This window comes from Herpailurus yagouaroundi, unplaced genomic scaffold (assembly GCF_014898765.1).
Source record: "Herpailurus yagouaroundi ecotype Mexico unplaced genomic scaffold, PumYag 216, whole genome shotgun sequence".
NCBI classification, from domain to species: domain Eukaryota; kingdom Metazoa; phylum Chordata; class Mammalia; order Carnivora; family Felidae; genus Herpailurus; species Herpailurus yagouaroundi.
The window spans coordinates 6,408,594-6,423,374 of NW_024412447.1; the positions used below are offsets into that span (position 1 = coordinate 6,408,594).

Consider the following 14,781-nt stretch of genomic DNA (forward strand, 5'->3'; position numbering starts at 1 on the left):
CACCAGTTCCCCAGTTCCTAGATGTAAAACCATCAGCCGACAAGAGGCCAGAAGTATGCAACATTCAAGGCAAAGAGCAGGGAAACCCCTCTGGGCACTTGACAGGTTTAACTAGATGACACCCCCACCTACAGTAAGCTGGGATGAGACCCCAAAGCAGTGGTAGGAAGCCCCCCGTGGATTCAAAGCGCTGGGCATTCCACAAGAACCCCAGCTCTTAGAGCTCTTAGAGGGCAGGGAAATGGCTCGACCAGGGAAGCAGTCTGAGTATCAGTCATCTTTTATTGGACATTAATTCTGAATTAGGATATGAAAGGATTCAAAGGTCACGGTCAGGAATGCCGAATGTGCCTCCATACTGGGCCCTCTTCAGTGGTACTTGCGTAGCCGCTCATGTTCTGAAGTTAGAAAGGCAAGGTGGTAAGTTTCAGGTAAGGTATAGCGAAAGCACAAGACAACAGGAGGGCTTGCGGCTAAATTCACATAAAAGCGTCCTGAGAACTCCTTTCGGGAGACAACCCGGAACCTGCCTGCCAGCATCTGGGCAGAATCCACAGACCTGGAGGTACCAAGGCATCTCGAGCTAATCCGCTGCCTGGCCAGCCTCTTCCTTCCCAAAAGGAACACACACTCAAAAGCCCCCAAGATTCTGGCCTTCAGAGCTAGCATCAGCTGGATTTCACAGACTGGCAAGGGGCCAGACACTGTAAGAAACCGCCCATGAAACCCAGTCCGTGGCTGCCATTGGAGCTGTTTGGGCATCTCCCACCACAGGAGATCCTCTCTGGTCTTAGAACCAGGAAAAGCCACCCTCTTCCAGAGCACTGAACAGACCCTGGATTGTACCACTCAACCTGTTTCTCTCTTCGCGCTGGCTGCTGGGAAGATGAAGCTCCGCGGAGCCCTGCGGAACCTTAGAGAACGCTTCCCAAGTGTTACTTTTATCCCAGCTTCATGTCACTTTTTCCTGTATTTTCTCTTTGCCACAACTTTCTCACTTAAAATAACATCCTACATTCTGTATTCTAACAAGTCCCTCCCAATCTTTCAATTGTCAGTAGAATGATGTACTTGTAAACCTGACCGCAAACCAATACCACCCTGATGAGAGAAACCCCACTGAAGGGAAGGCAATCTGAGAGACACTCACTGAGTTCCTTGTAACACCGACAATAGTTGAAAAGCACATAAGCTGCCAGCACCATAGAAATTCCAGCAACGCTCCCTTTCTTCACATTGACATACTTGTTGTAATACCGGTAGTAACCTGCAAACAGGAGAGGAGGGCACTTTTTGCTTTGCTGTGAATGAGGCACATGCTGCAAAGTGGAGGCTGGCTTAAATTCAGGGATCCAGTCCTGCTGTGGCTCTTGAAGCCACTCACCCCCTAAGTTCACCGGCTGATAAAGGGAAGAGCACAAGTGCCCCATGGGTTTTGCCCCAGGAGCCCAGGACAAGACCCCACTAGGCAGGCCCACCTTGATTCTGCCCCTGTGCTCTCTGGCTCAGCCTGTTAGCCTTTGATCCTACCTCACCCTCACCTCCAGCCCTGTGCGATCTTCTTACCCTAATTCTGACCCAAAATCCAACCCCAGTAAGGGCCACTTAGCTGTGGCCAGCTGGGTCAGCCTATCAGGGAAGAGGAAGGCTTTGTGTGATCATCTCTTTCCTGGGTACCCCCACCAGTGAGGAAAGTTTCTGCCCTCTGGGCTCATGGGTTAGTTGACAAAAAAGAATGAAGTCATCCTAGAAGGCCCTAGTTTACAACTGTGAGGGAAGCTGTGAAGGAGCAGTACAGGGAGCTGTGGGCATGAACAGGCCACATTCACTCAGGCTGAGGAGTCAGGGACTGTCGTAAACTAAGTATGGGGAAAAGGCAGAGTATTCTAATCTGGGTTCAGGAAGGGCCTCAGGGCAGAAGGAAACATGGCACACAAGAGCCAGCTTACAGGGTGGCCAGAACTGGAAAGAAAAATGGAAGGAAGGTTTCCCCACCCCACCCCCACCACACACACACCCAGGAAGCTGGAGACCACACAGGTCCCCGTGGGGTGATGTGGGTGTCTAATTCTTGGAATGAGGACACTGGTTCCACAGGACTAATTCTGATCATGCACAGCCCGGAAGCATAGATGATTTCAAACATTCGTCCTGGAAGTTTGTTGCCTGGCAGAGATACGAGCATTACATTACAGACTGATGGCTACCATGCTTCAAACTCAATTTCCTCTTTAAGGAAAATCTTACGATGTAAAAATGCTCACAGACATATTTAAGACAAAGGCAGTGGTACTGATTCCAAGCAGCAGAAAACATTTTCTTGGCTGAATTCTCTTAGAGCCAGACTCTGATAGGACCAGTCACGGAGATCCAGGGGCTAACCACTCATCTCTGTCCTCCTCTCCATAACTTATCAGGCTGAGCTCAGGGCAAAAAGAGACCTGGGCATTTGCTTTTGTTTACACATGTCCATAGGCTCTGACCTCTTTGAAATGCACCAGCAATGCCTCTAGGGGTGAAATCTCGCATCAGTATCCAGCCTGGCAGCTCTCCTAGCTTCACATCCATGAGCTTCTTCTCTTTCACTGGTACTAAAAAGGAAGAGTAGAAAGACACACTGAAAAATCTCCAGTGAGACAAACAGCATCCTTCTATGTCACTTATTTCAACCATTCAATAAGATCACTACAGAGAGGCTGCACACAGGTAATATTATGAGTAAATATATTATACCATATTCATTTTAAGTCAGAGTCTGTATAAAGCGACAGCTGTATTAATGAACAAGGTTCTGAAGAACAGTAACTATGTAAAAACAACCTATGGGCCATGAGGAAGAAAGTAAAGTGGAGGACCAAAAAACTGTTGCAAAACTAATATTTACATGTATCAGCTCACTGAATCTTCACAGCAGGTGGCTGATGCCTTTATTTTATAAGGGGTAGGGGAGACTGGCTCAGAGAAATTGGGTCAATTGGCCAAGGTCACACGGCATGCAGGGAGCTGAGGCAGTGCTCAACCTCAGGTCATCAAGACAATCCGATTTCTATTTCAAGAAACCAGCCTGGGACCACAGATGTCAAATGACTTAATACAAACCACTCCAAATCATCCACTGGGCCCCAGAAAATATTCCAATGAGAGTCTGGGGACAGAGATGACAAGGGCTCCTGGTTGAGGCCATACTGTACTCATCTCAGCTTAAGAGTAAAATAGGAGGGGGACGGGGGAAGACCACAGTGGAGGAGAACCGGGAATGTTCAGATGCTCATAAGAAGGCAATGGTCCGGGGCGCCTGGGTGGCTCAGTCGGTTAAGAGTCCGACTTCGGTTCAGGTCATGATCTCGATTCATGAGTTTGAGCTCCACGTCAGGCTCTGTGCTGACAGCTCAGAGCCTGGAGCCTGCCTCTGATTCTGTGTCTCCCTCTCTCTGTCCCTCCCCTACTCATGCTCTCTCTCTTTCTCAAAGAATAAATAAACATTAAAAAAAATTTTTTTTTAAGTAAGGGAATGGTCTCCCTTTCCATCCTCGCCATAGAGATCAACTTTAAAAAGCTGCTGAGCAGGTATCCTCTTCAGGGTAAGGAGTCAAAGACTACTGTCCTTTCTTAAAGATGACCGACCAGCGAAGGAGCCAGATTAAATCACTCAAAGGTTTCTTCTCCATTTTGGGAATCCAAGGAAAGACTAAAGTTCCTTCAGGAGTCCACTAAGGGGAATCCCACAGATCTCAATATCTCCCAACATTTAACAAGGGCAAGGATTGTTGGGTCATAAACAGAAATACAGGCTTAATGGCAGCTTCTAACTTGCTATAGGTCATCTGGAAAAGCAGACATTTGGCCCAGATGGACCAGATTGAGTGTTTGTCAATAAGCCACAGGTGACAAGTGGAGGCACAAGCCTATGACTTGCATACATAGCTTTAGGGTCATGGTTTAGACTGCCTGTCCCAAACAAACTGGCCCCAACCTTCCATCTAGACTCATCCAACAAATATGGAGCACCTACTGTATGTCAGGCAGCATGCTATGCACTGTGGGTACAGCACTGACTGCAGACAAGAGCGTTGCTCTCAGAAGCCAACATTCTATCGCCAGACAACCATTTCATCCATTCACCATACTTCAGTCAGACCCCTTTCTGCTTATTCACCTGAGGGCTTTGGTATGTGCAGTGCTCCCAAGCCACCACACGGCTATCTCAACTTAAATGCTATGTCCTAAAAGGCCTCCTTCCCCCCTCCTTATCTCAAGCACTAGCACTACCCTCCCATATAACCTCCGAGCTCCAGTTTCCTTGTCTATTAAATGGCTATTCCAAGCACTGAATGAGAATCTATGTAAAAGCATTTGGGGTGCCTGGGTTGCTCAGTCAATTAAGCATCTGACTTCAGCTCAGGTCATGATCTCACAGTTCGTGAGTTCGAGTCCCACATTGGGTGAGCTCATGCCCCACTTCAGGTGAGTCTTACTTTCTCTCTCTCTGCCCCTTACTTGCACCCTCTCTCTTTAAAAAAAAAAAAAAAGCATTTCGAACAGTACTCAGAACTGTCAACTGTTAATATTATTGTTGAAATGTCATTAAGATCTACACTAGGGGCGCCTGGGTGGCTCAGTTGGTTAAGTGACCAACTTGGGCTGAGGTCATGATCTCGCAGTTAGTGAGTTTGAGCCCCATGTCAGGCTCTGAACTGACAGCTCAGAACCTGGAGCCCGTTTCAGATTCTGTGTCTCCCTCTCTCTGCCCCTCCCCTGCGGACTCTGTCTCTCTTTCCTTCAAAAATAAACATTCCAAAAAAATTAAAAAAAAAAGACCTACACTAAGGTGAAACAAACAAAAGACAAAGGTAGAGAAAGAAATGGCATACAAACCAAACTTTAATACATTTTTGGGTTTTTTTTTTTTAAATGCTTATTTTTGAGAAATAGGGAGGAGGGGCAGGAGAGATGGGGGACAGAGGATCCAAAGCAGGCTCCGCGCTGACAGCAAAGAGCCTGATGTGGGGCTCAAACCACAAACCGTCAGATCATGACCTGAGCTGAAGTCAGACTGAACCGAATGATCAACTCAGGCACCCCAAACTTTAGTACATTTTAAGCATAAAGAACTTCAGGGATTAATCACACCCTTTAGTTCTGTGCAGAGAACTGATTAGTTTGGCAGTATTTTTGAAATATGAGACAGTCTCAAATGAACCAAATCTCTGCTGGAGAGTTTAGTGTCTATGATGTTAACCCAACAGCAAACAATAATGTCATTCGAGAATGATTACCTTTCTCTGTCACCCTGTCCAAGCTATTCCTAGGTAAGTTTAATAGTACACATCTTACATGCCATTTCTGTCTTCACTTGGATCAGGAGGCTTTATTTAGTTCAAGGATAACTATACCACATTTCTTCTTAACATACTCCATACCTTTGCGACAGTCTCAAAGCCTTCTTGCATGCAGTGAGGAATACAAACATGTCATTCTAAAACCAACTGGCTTTAGGGGCGCCTGGGTGGCGCAGTCGGTTAAGCGTCCGACTTCAGCCAGGTCATGATCTCGCGGTCCGTGAGTTCGAGCCCCGCGTCAGGCTCTGGGCTGATGGCTCAGAGCCTGGAGCCTGTTTCCGATTCTGTGTCTCCCTCTCTCTCTCCCCCTCCCCCGTTCATGCTCTGTCTCTCTCTGTCCCAAAAATAAATAAAAACGTTGAAAAAAAAAATTTTAAAACCAACTGGCTTTAAATATGAATACATGGTGGGGAGTGCATGAGAAAGGTATAGATGGAACTAGAATGGCAGAATGTTGCTAACTGTTGACACTAGGTAATGAGTATAAAGCATTCATTACATTATCGTTTCCTTTGTATTTGAAATCTTCCATAATAAAGTTTAAAAATGCTTTTAAGGGGTGCCTGGATGGCTCAGCTGGTTGGTTAAGTGTCCAACTCTTGGTTTCGGCTTAGATCATGTTCTCACCGTCATGGGACTGAGCCCCGTGTGGAGTGCTGCACTGAACATGGAGCCTGCTTGGGATTCTCTCCCTTCCTTCCCCTCTACCCCTCCCCATGGTCTCCCTCAAGAAAAAAAAAATTATTTAAAAATAAAATTATAAAAAATACATTAAAAATATACATGATTTTAATAATAATAGGACCACGTTGGGGGAGATGTACAAAAGAAACACTTTTTCCATTAAAGTTTTTTGTTGGGGCACCTGGATGCCTCAGTCAGTTAAATGTCCAACTTTGGCTCAGGTCATGATTTCTCGGTTGAGTTCGAGCCCCGTGTCGGGCTCTGTGCTGACAGCTCAGAGCCTGGAGCCTGCTTCAGATTCTGTGTCTCCCTCTCTCTCTGCCCCTTCCCCACTCACGTTCTCTCTCTTAAAAATAAATAAACGTTAAAAAATTGAAAAAAAAAAAAAAAAAGCTTGTTTTTTTGTTTGGTTTTGTTTTTGTTTTTTTGAGAGAGAGCGAGTGCATGCTGGAGAGCAGCAGAGACAGAGGGAGAGAGAATTCCAAGTGTCAGTACAGAGCCCGATAAAGGGCTCAATCTCAGGAACCATGAGATCATGACCTAAGCCAAAACCAAGGGTCAGATATTTAACGGACTGAGCCACCCAGGCGCCCCAAGAAACACCGTATTTTAACTATGAAAACATACTCACATCGTGACCACATTCAGGGGCTGGCATGGTGCCTTGGCACATCACAGGAGAAAAGGCCAACAATTAAAAATTTATTTTTCTATATATTTAGACATATAGAGTGTTTCCTTAACAAAAACTAAACATTTATAAGCATGGGGGGTGGGGAGTGGGGGGTGGGAATCACATTAGGCTTAAGGAAAGCCAAACACAGCACCATCACAAAACTCCAGGAGATGAACAGATTCATCAGAGATGCATCTATACTTTTTCCAAGAATTTCTCTTAATGTAAGACAAAGACCTCAGTCTTTAGGCAGTCATACTGGAACCCTCCCCCAACACTTCTGCAGTGCCGCACATCCCTCTGCACTCTACCAGTGGTGCAGTGATGAACAGAGTAGACTCAGGGGTCAAGTATTCTGGGTTTAGTGGCTCTTCACTTCTGTGTGCCCTTGGACCAGTTACTGCCCTCTGTGCCTCAGTTTCGTCCTTTGTAAGATAAGGTTAAGAAGAGCATTCACCATAAGAAACTCTTTTTTTTTTTTTTTTAATTTTTTTTTCAACATTTATTTATTTTGGGGACAGAGAGAGACGGAGCATGAACGGGGAAGGGGCAGAGAGAGAGGGAGACACAGAATGGGAAGCAGGCTCCAGGCTCTGAGCCATCATCCCAGAGCCCGACGCGGGGCTCGAACTCACGGACCGCGAGATCGTGACCTGGCTGAAGTCGGACGCTCAACCGACTGCGCCACCCAGGCGCCCCCATAAGAAACTCTTAAAAACTGAGAACAAACTGAGGGTTGATGGGGGGTGGGAGGGAGGGGAGGGTGGGTGATGGGTATTGAGGAGGGCACCTTTTGGGATGAGCACTGGGTGTTGTATGGAAACCAATTTGACAATAAACTTCATATATTGAAAAAAAAAAAAAAGAATAGCATTCACCTTGGTACTTGGCTCTAGGTACTATGTAAATAGATTTTTTTAATGTTCATTTATTTTTGAGAGAGAGAATGAGAGGGGTAGAGAGAAAGAATTCTAAGCAGGCTCTGTCCTGTCAGTGCAGAGCCCAACGCAAGGCTCCAACTGTGAGATCATGACCTGAGCCATAATCAAGGGTCGGATCTTTAACAGACTGAGCCACCCAGGTGCCCCTAGTTACTAAGTAAATGGAAAGAAATTATCTTTCTGCCTATGGGCTATGTGAAGGTGGAAACAACACCACACACAGTTCGTGGTCATGGCAGACTTACAGTGAAGATTGACAAAGGGGTACATGTTTTGGGGAGGGTAGGTGGCTACCTGGCCTGACTTTATGACTTCAAAGAAGCATACTGTCCACCTACATGAAGAGGCATGAAAATGCTAAGTATCTTCTGAATGCTAAATCCAGCTCCAGGGGTTGGCCAGAGAGTAAAAATTTTAAGCCAGATAGAGCCTCTGTAACACAGTTGCTGGATGTTTTGTTTTGTTTTGTTTTGTTTTTATAAACCATTCTTGGGGCACCTGGGTGACTCAGTCGGTTAAGTGTCCAACTCTTGATTTTGGCTCTGGTCATTATCTAACAGTTCTTGAGTTCGAAACCCACATTGGGCTCTGTGCTCACAGTGCAGAGCCTGCTTGGGATTCTCTCTCTCCCTCACTCTCAAAAAACAATAAACTAAACACACACACACACACACACACACACACACACACACACACGACATCATTCTTAGTCCATAGGCCATACAAAAACAGACCACAGGAAATCTAGCCCACTGGCCACAGTTTGCTGACCCAATTTCATCTATGCTGTTAATTCATATTTGTTAATAAACTAGTGGCTTTATGCTATGGTGACAGACACCATCTAAATTTTTTTTAACGTTTTATTTATTTTTTTTTAATTTTTTTTAACATTTATTTATTTTTGAGACAGGGAGAGACAGCATGAACGGGGGAGGGTCAGAGAGAGAGGGAGACACAGAATTTGAAACAGGCTGCAGGCTCTGAGCTGTCAGCACAGAGCCTGATGCGGGGCTTGAACTCACGGACCGCGAGATCATGACCTGAGCCGAAGTCGGCCGCCCAACCGACTGAGCCACCCAGGCGCCCCTGACAGACACCATCTAAATGATCATCAGTACTTAGGAGACTTGGGCTTCAATTCCTTCACCTGTCGTGTTGTTGGATGGACCAGAAGTGACATGACCCCGTTCAGTGGTCACAGAGTGAAAGCTGAGATGACTAGCACTGGGCCAGGCAGTGTTTCAAGGACCTTACATGTACTAAGTTGTTTAGTCCTTAGTCCACAGTGCTCATCACTCCACTCTACTTAAACAAGATGCCAAGTCTCAATGCTTCCTTTTCACATGTCATCCTGTTTTAAACAACACAACCACTGTTGATATTCTCATGCCTGTTTCTACAGATGGGAAAAACAGCATCATTCTCATCTGATCCCCTCTTCATTTCTCCATGCTGATATTAAGAATATAGAAACTGGGTAAGACACACATGGGTTCATCAACTCTGTTTCAGGCAGGCCACACCACATCTCTGACCATTATTTTCACCTTTAAAATTGGGGCACCTGGGTGGCTCGGTCAGCTGAGCAGGGAATATTTTCTTTTCTTTTTTTTTTTTTTTTCAGTGTAAATTTTCACTCAGCTTTAATTACAATCGTAGATTTTAAATTCAAACAGGTGGCCAAAGGTGAAACATTCACAATAAGCTGATTACAAGTCTGGTTAACTGAAATCAAAGACTTCTCCATTAAAAATATGTACCTTCCTTTGCATTCCTGTATTTAAAATAGAAATAGATCTACAAAGTAATCTGCTTAACAGGTTAGGATTCTCTAGGGCAGTATGACATAAAAAGTAATGGCTTAAATCTTACAAATACATTAATCTGAATCTGATGCGGTTTCATAACCTGTTTACAGAAATAAAAAAATACTGTCTTGATTTGTAGGTTTTCTTCCCATGTCAGTTAAATGAAGAGCTTTTCCTTACCAATTTTTCACAAGTAAATCTGGTGGTATTAACCAGAAATGGGTTACATCTTAGGAAGGTCACAGCAAACTGGCCTCTTTCAATGGAAAGACAGCGACCCCCCATTTAAAAATTACGTTGCTAGCCAGTGACATTTGTAGGTCTGTTAGTATTCGTCAACTCCCAGGATGCTGGGTAAAATGGTCAGGTTCCAACCAAGTAATTTCCCAGCAAATATTCCCTCACGTATTTTCTAGTTTTCCTTTGTATCTCAACATCTCCAGGTAACAGCTCGGTTATGCCACTGACAGCCATTGTTCCGAAAACGACACAACGCCTCCCAAATCCAGACGTAAAAGCGAGCGGGGAATTCTTGATTTCAGCTCAGGTCATGATCGCTGTTTGTGGATGGAGCCCCAAGACTGGCTCTGTGCTGTCAGCACAGATCCTGCTTGCGATTCTCTCTCTCCCTCTCTTTCTTCTCCTCTCCCGTTCACGTGCGCTCTCTAAATAAACACATCTTTAATACAATGGGATCAACCTTCCAGACAGAGACTTACTGACAAGGCTACTGTGAGGATCTAGGGTTAAAAAATGGTTTCCATACCAAAAAAAAAAGTGAGTCAGTACGATGAGTGTAGATTTATACACACGTCACTGAAAAGCTTGCAGATCATAAGGCCACACTTGCAATTAAAGCTCAGTTTACCACGAGGCCCCAGACACCTAGGTTTGCATCCTAGTTCAGCCCTCTCACTAGTTGTGACCTTGAACAAGCCACTTCACCTCTCTAAGCCTACTCAACGCACATTCAACATATATGCATGCGTCCAACCTTACGTGGCTTCACGCACCATCCTGGGTGTTAGCTCCTCCGGGAGCTTAATTTGAGCTTCAGCTTTGGGAAGAAGGGCAGAAGCTGTGCGTAGGATTCAAATGCAAAGCGCCTGGGTGACGGCGGGGACAACTATAACGATACTTCTGCGAGGGGGTGGGGTGGGAGCCGGAGGTGGTGCATTCCCAAATTTGCAAACGCGTCGCCCGGCTGCCCTCACCCTCCCCGCTGCAGCCGAGAGACATGGGCCCTTGGGCAGGCGGGCGGCGCGGCTGAGCGAGGGGAGAAGGGTCGAATGGTGCAGGACCCTGAGCAAAGGGTCCGGTGCGCCTCCGGTGAGGCCGCAGAGAAGGCCCTGAATGAAGGGCAGGCGGCTCCGCAGCCCCCTCCCCTCCCAGTGCGGCTCTGAGCCCCGGACCCCGGACCCCGGATCCTGCCCTCAATCTTGTAACCTTAACCGGGTACAGGTACTCACCGGGCGACGCCATCTTGGAGTCCTGAGTGTCCGCTGTACCGGGCCGCGCGAGGACTGCTGGGTAGGGAGCACGCGCCCTCGCGGGAGCGTGGAGCAAAGGTTCATGGGAAGCAGGTCGCGGCTGGTGCGGGGCTGGAGCTGCAAGTGTGCCATAGGGGGAAGGGCAAAGTCCCTGGAGGGCAAAGGCTGGGTATTCCGTCGTAGAAAGCGGGGAATGGGGTAGGGAGGTAGGTGGGTGGGGGACGGGGTGGTGGTGGTGGTAGGGCTCAGCCTGGGCTTCCCATCATAGGAGGGAGGAGGCTGAAAGGGAGCCAGAAATGGGAAGTAAGGAGAAAAGAGCGTCCTGGCTTTCTTACTTTGTCGCCTTAAAATTGTTGTGGGAATTTACAGGGGCATATGAAGACCTTTCCTCCCAACTGTGTTGGATGGGAGATAAGCTGGGACTCTCACAGAATTCCTAGTTACCAGAAAAGCTGGTGTCCAGGCTCGGGCTCCGTGTAGGTTTGATGCAAGCATAGCTTTATGTGTCCCAGCTCTGGGCTGGGCTCTGAAGACGGAAAAAAGCAAGACCTAGGGTTACACAACTCCAGCCCTTCTTTCTGCCACTTCTTTTCCATGCACAATGATGTCTTACCACTATCTTGGTTGTTTTTGTTTTGTTTTGTTTTGTTTTGTTTTCTGGAAAGGCCACGATAACCATTACTGGTTAAGAAATTCTGACTTGGGCAAGATGCTTCAATTCCCTTAATCTCTCTTCCTTCTCTAAAGTAGGGGTGTACTTGGAGTAGCACTGGCAGGGGAGCTTCCTGCCTTTGTACACATGGGATTGCACAATTTTCCTCCCTATTCAAGAAAGAGCCCAAGTATGAAAAACAGAAGGATTTGTGGAAATACATACATACATACATACATACATACATACATACATACATAGGATTTGTGGTTATGTGAAAACAATGAGAAATAAAACCTGGGGTCACCACGCACAGATTTCCCCAAGACCCATGATTTCTAACCCTTAGCCATTGATCTTCAGAAGAAAACAGGGACAAGGAAGGGGTGAACCCCAGGATCCTGCTGTCCCTGGAGCATCATGTAAACCTCCTGGACTAGAGGCTCAATGCCAGGATCTGCACCTTGGGCAAGAGGGCTGTAATTTACTATTTTCCTAGGTCCATCAAGAAAATGGACTCCTCAGGGTACCTGGGCTCAGTTAGTTAAGCATTTGACTCTCGATTTCGGCTCAGGTCACGATCTCATGGTTGGTGAGTTTGAGTTCTGCATCGGGCTCTGTGCTGTCCCGTGTGCTCTCTCAAAAATAAAAAAAAAAAAAGAGAAAAGAAAATGGACTCCTCCCTGGGGCAGAGATCCATTTTCTTGACATTTGTCTCCTTATAGTTTAATTCATTTGGAATACCTTTTCTTTCCTTCCTCCTCTGAGAACAAAAACAAAAACCAACCAAACAAACAAAAAACCCAGTGCTCTCTGAGGAGCCTTTGAATGTCATGTTCTTGTGTTGCCAGAAAATTTCTCCTTAAGTCCTGACAAGTTCAGTAAGTTGTCACCAGCAGTGTGTGGGGATGTGGGAGTAGGAGTCATCATACCCATTAAGATTTGTTCTAAAAGGATTTGCATTTCTGGGGGTGACATTGGGATTTGGTTTCCAGAGAGGATAGGCCAACTGTTAGACAAAAAGTTGAGGCCATTGCAGTTTTGGTGACCTTGAGAGACGCTTCCTTTCACCACAGATATACCAGGGAGAACCACCCTGTAACAGGGAGCTCCTTACAAGTTAACAAAGGCTATTGTGATAATTGTCTCATTCAACATGGTGCTGGGGGATAGGGTTCATTACCTTCACTTATCAAACAAGATTCCTTCTGATTCTTTTCTTATTGGCAAGTACATCATGGTAGCATCAATCAGTTGTCAGCTTATTTTCCTGCTTCTTCCACTGTAAAAATTGAGCTCCTTAAATTAAAGCTCTGTTTCTGAACTCAAAGCGTGGCTGTCTCATTCAAGATGTTCAATAGGTGTTAAATTATTGTGAGATCAGAGAGGAAAATGAGCAAAACAATAAATGAAAAAACCACAGAGACAGCAATTGAAGAAGTCACTATGCTCAATAAATTAGAAGTACAAGGAGCATGTCAGCATGGCATCTCAGTGCACCAAAGGTGAATAAGGCCCCAAGTGCATTTCTAGTATAAGAAAAGGGGCTTTAAAAATCACAGAGTGGGAGGGGCTCCTGGGTGGCTCAGTCAGGGAGTGTCGGACCTCAGCTCAGGTCATGATCTCGCGGTCTGTAAGTTTGAGCCCCGCGTTGGTCTCTGTGCTGACAGCTCAGAGCCTGGAGCCTGCTCCGGATTCTGTGTCTCTCTCTTTCTGCCCCTCCCTCCACTCATGCTCTGTCTCTCTCTCTGTCAAAAATAAATAAACATTAAAAAAATTTTTTTTAAATCACAGAATGGGAGAGAAGCAAAGTTCTAATGGCAAGGAGGCACGAGGGGGTAGCACAGAGAGGTTACACTGGTGCAAAGTTAGCCACCAGTAGTGAAGTGAGAGGAGTTGAAGAGTGAACAAAGAAATCCTGGAGGATCTGATATATATGCAAGTAAAGAGAAATAGAACAGGAGGATTGCAACAGGGGAGAGAGCAGTTTAAAAGAAACAATAGAACAGAAAACAATAAATGAGAAGTTAATTTCAAAAGGCACAAAGCTTAGGGAGCCTGGGTGGCTGTCATTAAGCATCTAACTTTGGCTCAGGTCATGATCTCATGATCTCTTGGTGAGTTTGAGCCCATCTTGGGTGAGTTCGAGCCCTGCTTCAGGTGAAAAACACAAGCCCCGCTTCAGGTGAGCCCCACTTCTTTCTCTCCTTCTCTGCTCCTTGTGGGATTTTTTTCTGCCCCTTGCTCACTGGCACCCTTTCTCTAAATAATAATAATAATAATAATAATAATGGCACAAAGATTAGAAATAAAGTTTATACCATAAATCATGAAGACAAAATGAGAGATGAGGGAAAATAAAAATAAATGAAACTATAAAAGGCGGTTGAGGGGCACCTGGGTGGCTCAGTGGTTAAATGTCCGACTTTGGCTCAGGTCATGATATCGCGGTTTGTGAGTTCAAGCCCCATGTCGGGCTCTGTGCTGATGGCTCAGAGCCTGGAGCCTGCTTCGATTCTGTGTTTCCTCCTCTCTCTGCCCCTCCCATGCTCATGCTCTGTCTCTGTCTCTCAAAAATAAATGTTAAAAAAATTAAAAATAAAATAAAAGGCAGTTGAAAAATTAAAAATGGGCATCAACAAAAATATAGCACATTATGAAGAGAATTCATAATTCACTGCTGTAGAAAACACAAAGAACTGAAAAGCAAGAAAAAATGGTACAAAATGCCAAATTAAATGATGAAGGGATCAATGAAAGGAAAATGGGGAGGAAGGTGTGAATGTGTGTTAAAATGGAGAAATACACAGTCTTAGGAAGATTGCAATATAATAAAAAACAGAAGGGACTGTCTTAGTTTGAGTGGTTCTAACAGATAACCACAGACTGGGAAATTTAAACAACAGAAATTCGTTTCTCATAGTTCTGGAGACTGGAAGTTCAAGATCAGGTGCCTGCAGATTCACCTCTTGGTAAGGGCTCTCTTCCTGGTTTGCAGATGGCTGCCTTCTCATTATATCCTCATGTAGCAGAGAGCCTCCTTCTTGTGTGTCTTATAAGGGCGCTAATCCTGTCCAGAGGGCTACACCCTCATGATTTAATTACCTCCCAAAGACCCCTCCTCCTAAATACCATCGCATTGGGGATTAGGGTTTCAACAAATGAATTTTTAGAAGACACAAACATGT

General features: G+C 45.6%; 1 protein-coding gene across 2 annotated transcripts; it reads right to left on the reverse strand.

Moving 5' to 3' along the window:
• Nucleotides 1–262: 262 nt before the first annotated feature.
• Nucleotides 263–11,041, reverse strand: ATP5MF (ATP synthase membrane subunit f). Of its 2 annotated transcripts, none has more exons than XM_040455917.1 (4): nt 10,921–11,041; nt 2,484–2,591; nt 1,151–1,267; nt 263–398 (listed from the first exon to the last, which is right to left on the reverse strand). In XM_040455917.1, exons 1-4 carry the CDS (start codon nt 10,931–10,933, stop codon nt 370–372), a joined length of 267 nt encoding a protein of 88 aa, XP_040311851.1. In that variant the 5' UTR covers nt 10,934–11,041; the 3' UTR covers nt 263–369. The 2 variants fall into 2 exon arrangements, with proteins under 2 accessions (XP_040311851.1, XP_040311852.1); XM_040455918.1 differs by lacking the exon at nt 10,921–11,041 and adding an exon at nt 6,655–6,682.
• Between the last annotated feature and the right edge of the window lie 3,740 nt (nt 11,042–14,781).

Excerpts from the sequence above, each read along its gene's own strand:
- ATP5MF (XM_040455917.1), bottom strand. Across the intron at positions 1,268-2,483 it reads TGCTGGTGCATTTCAAAGAG|GTTACTACCGGTATTACAAC; the intron begins GTCAGAGCCTAT and ends TCCTGTTTGCAG. Across the intron at positions 399-1,150 it reads TCGGTGTTACAAGGAACTCA|AACATGAGCGGCTACGCAAG; the intron begins GTGAGTGTCTCT and ends TTCTAACTTCAG.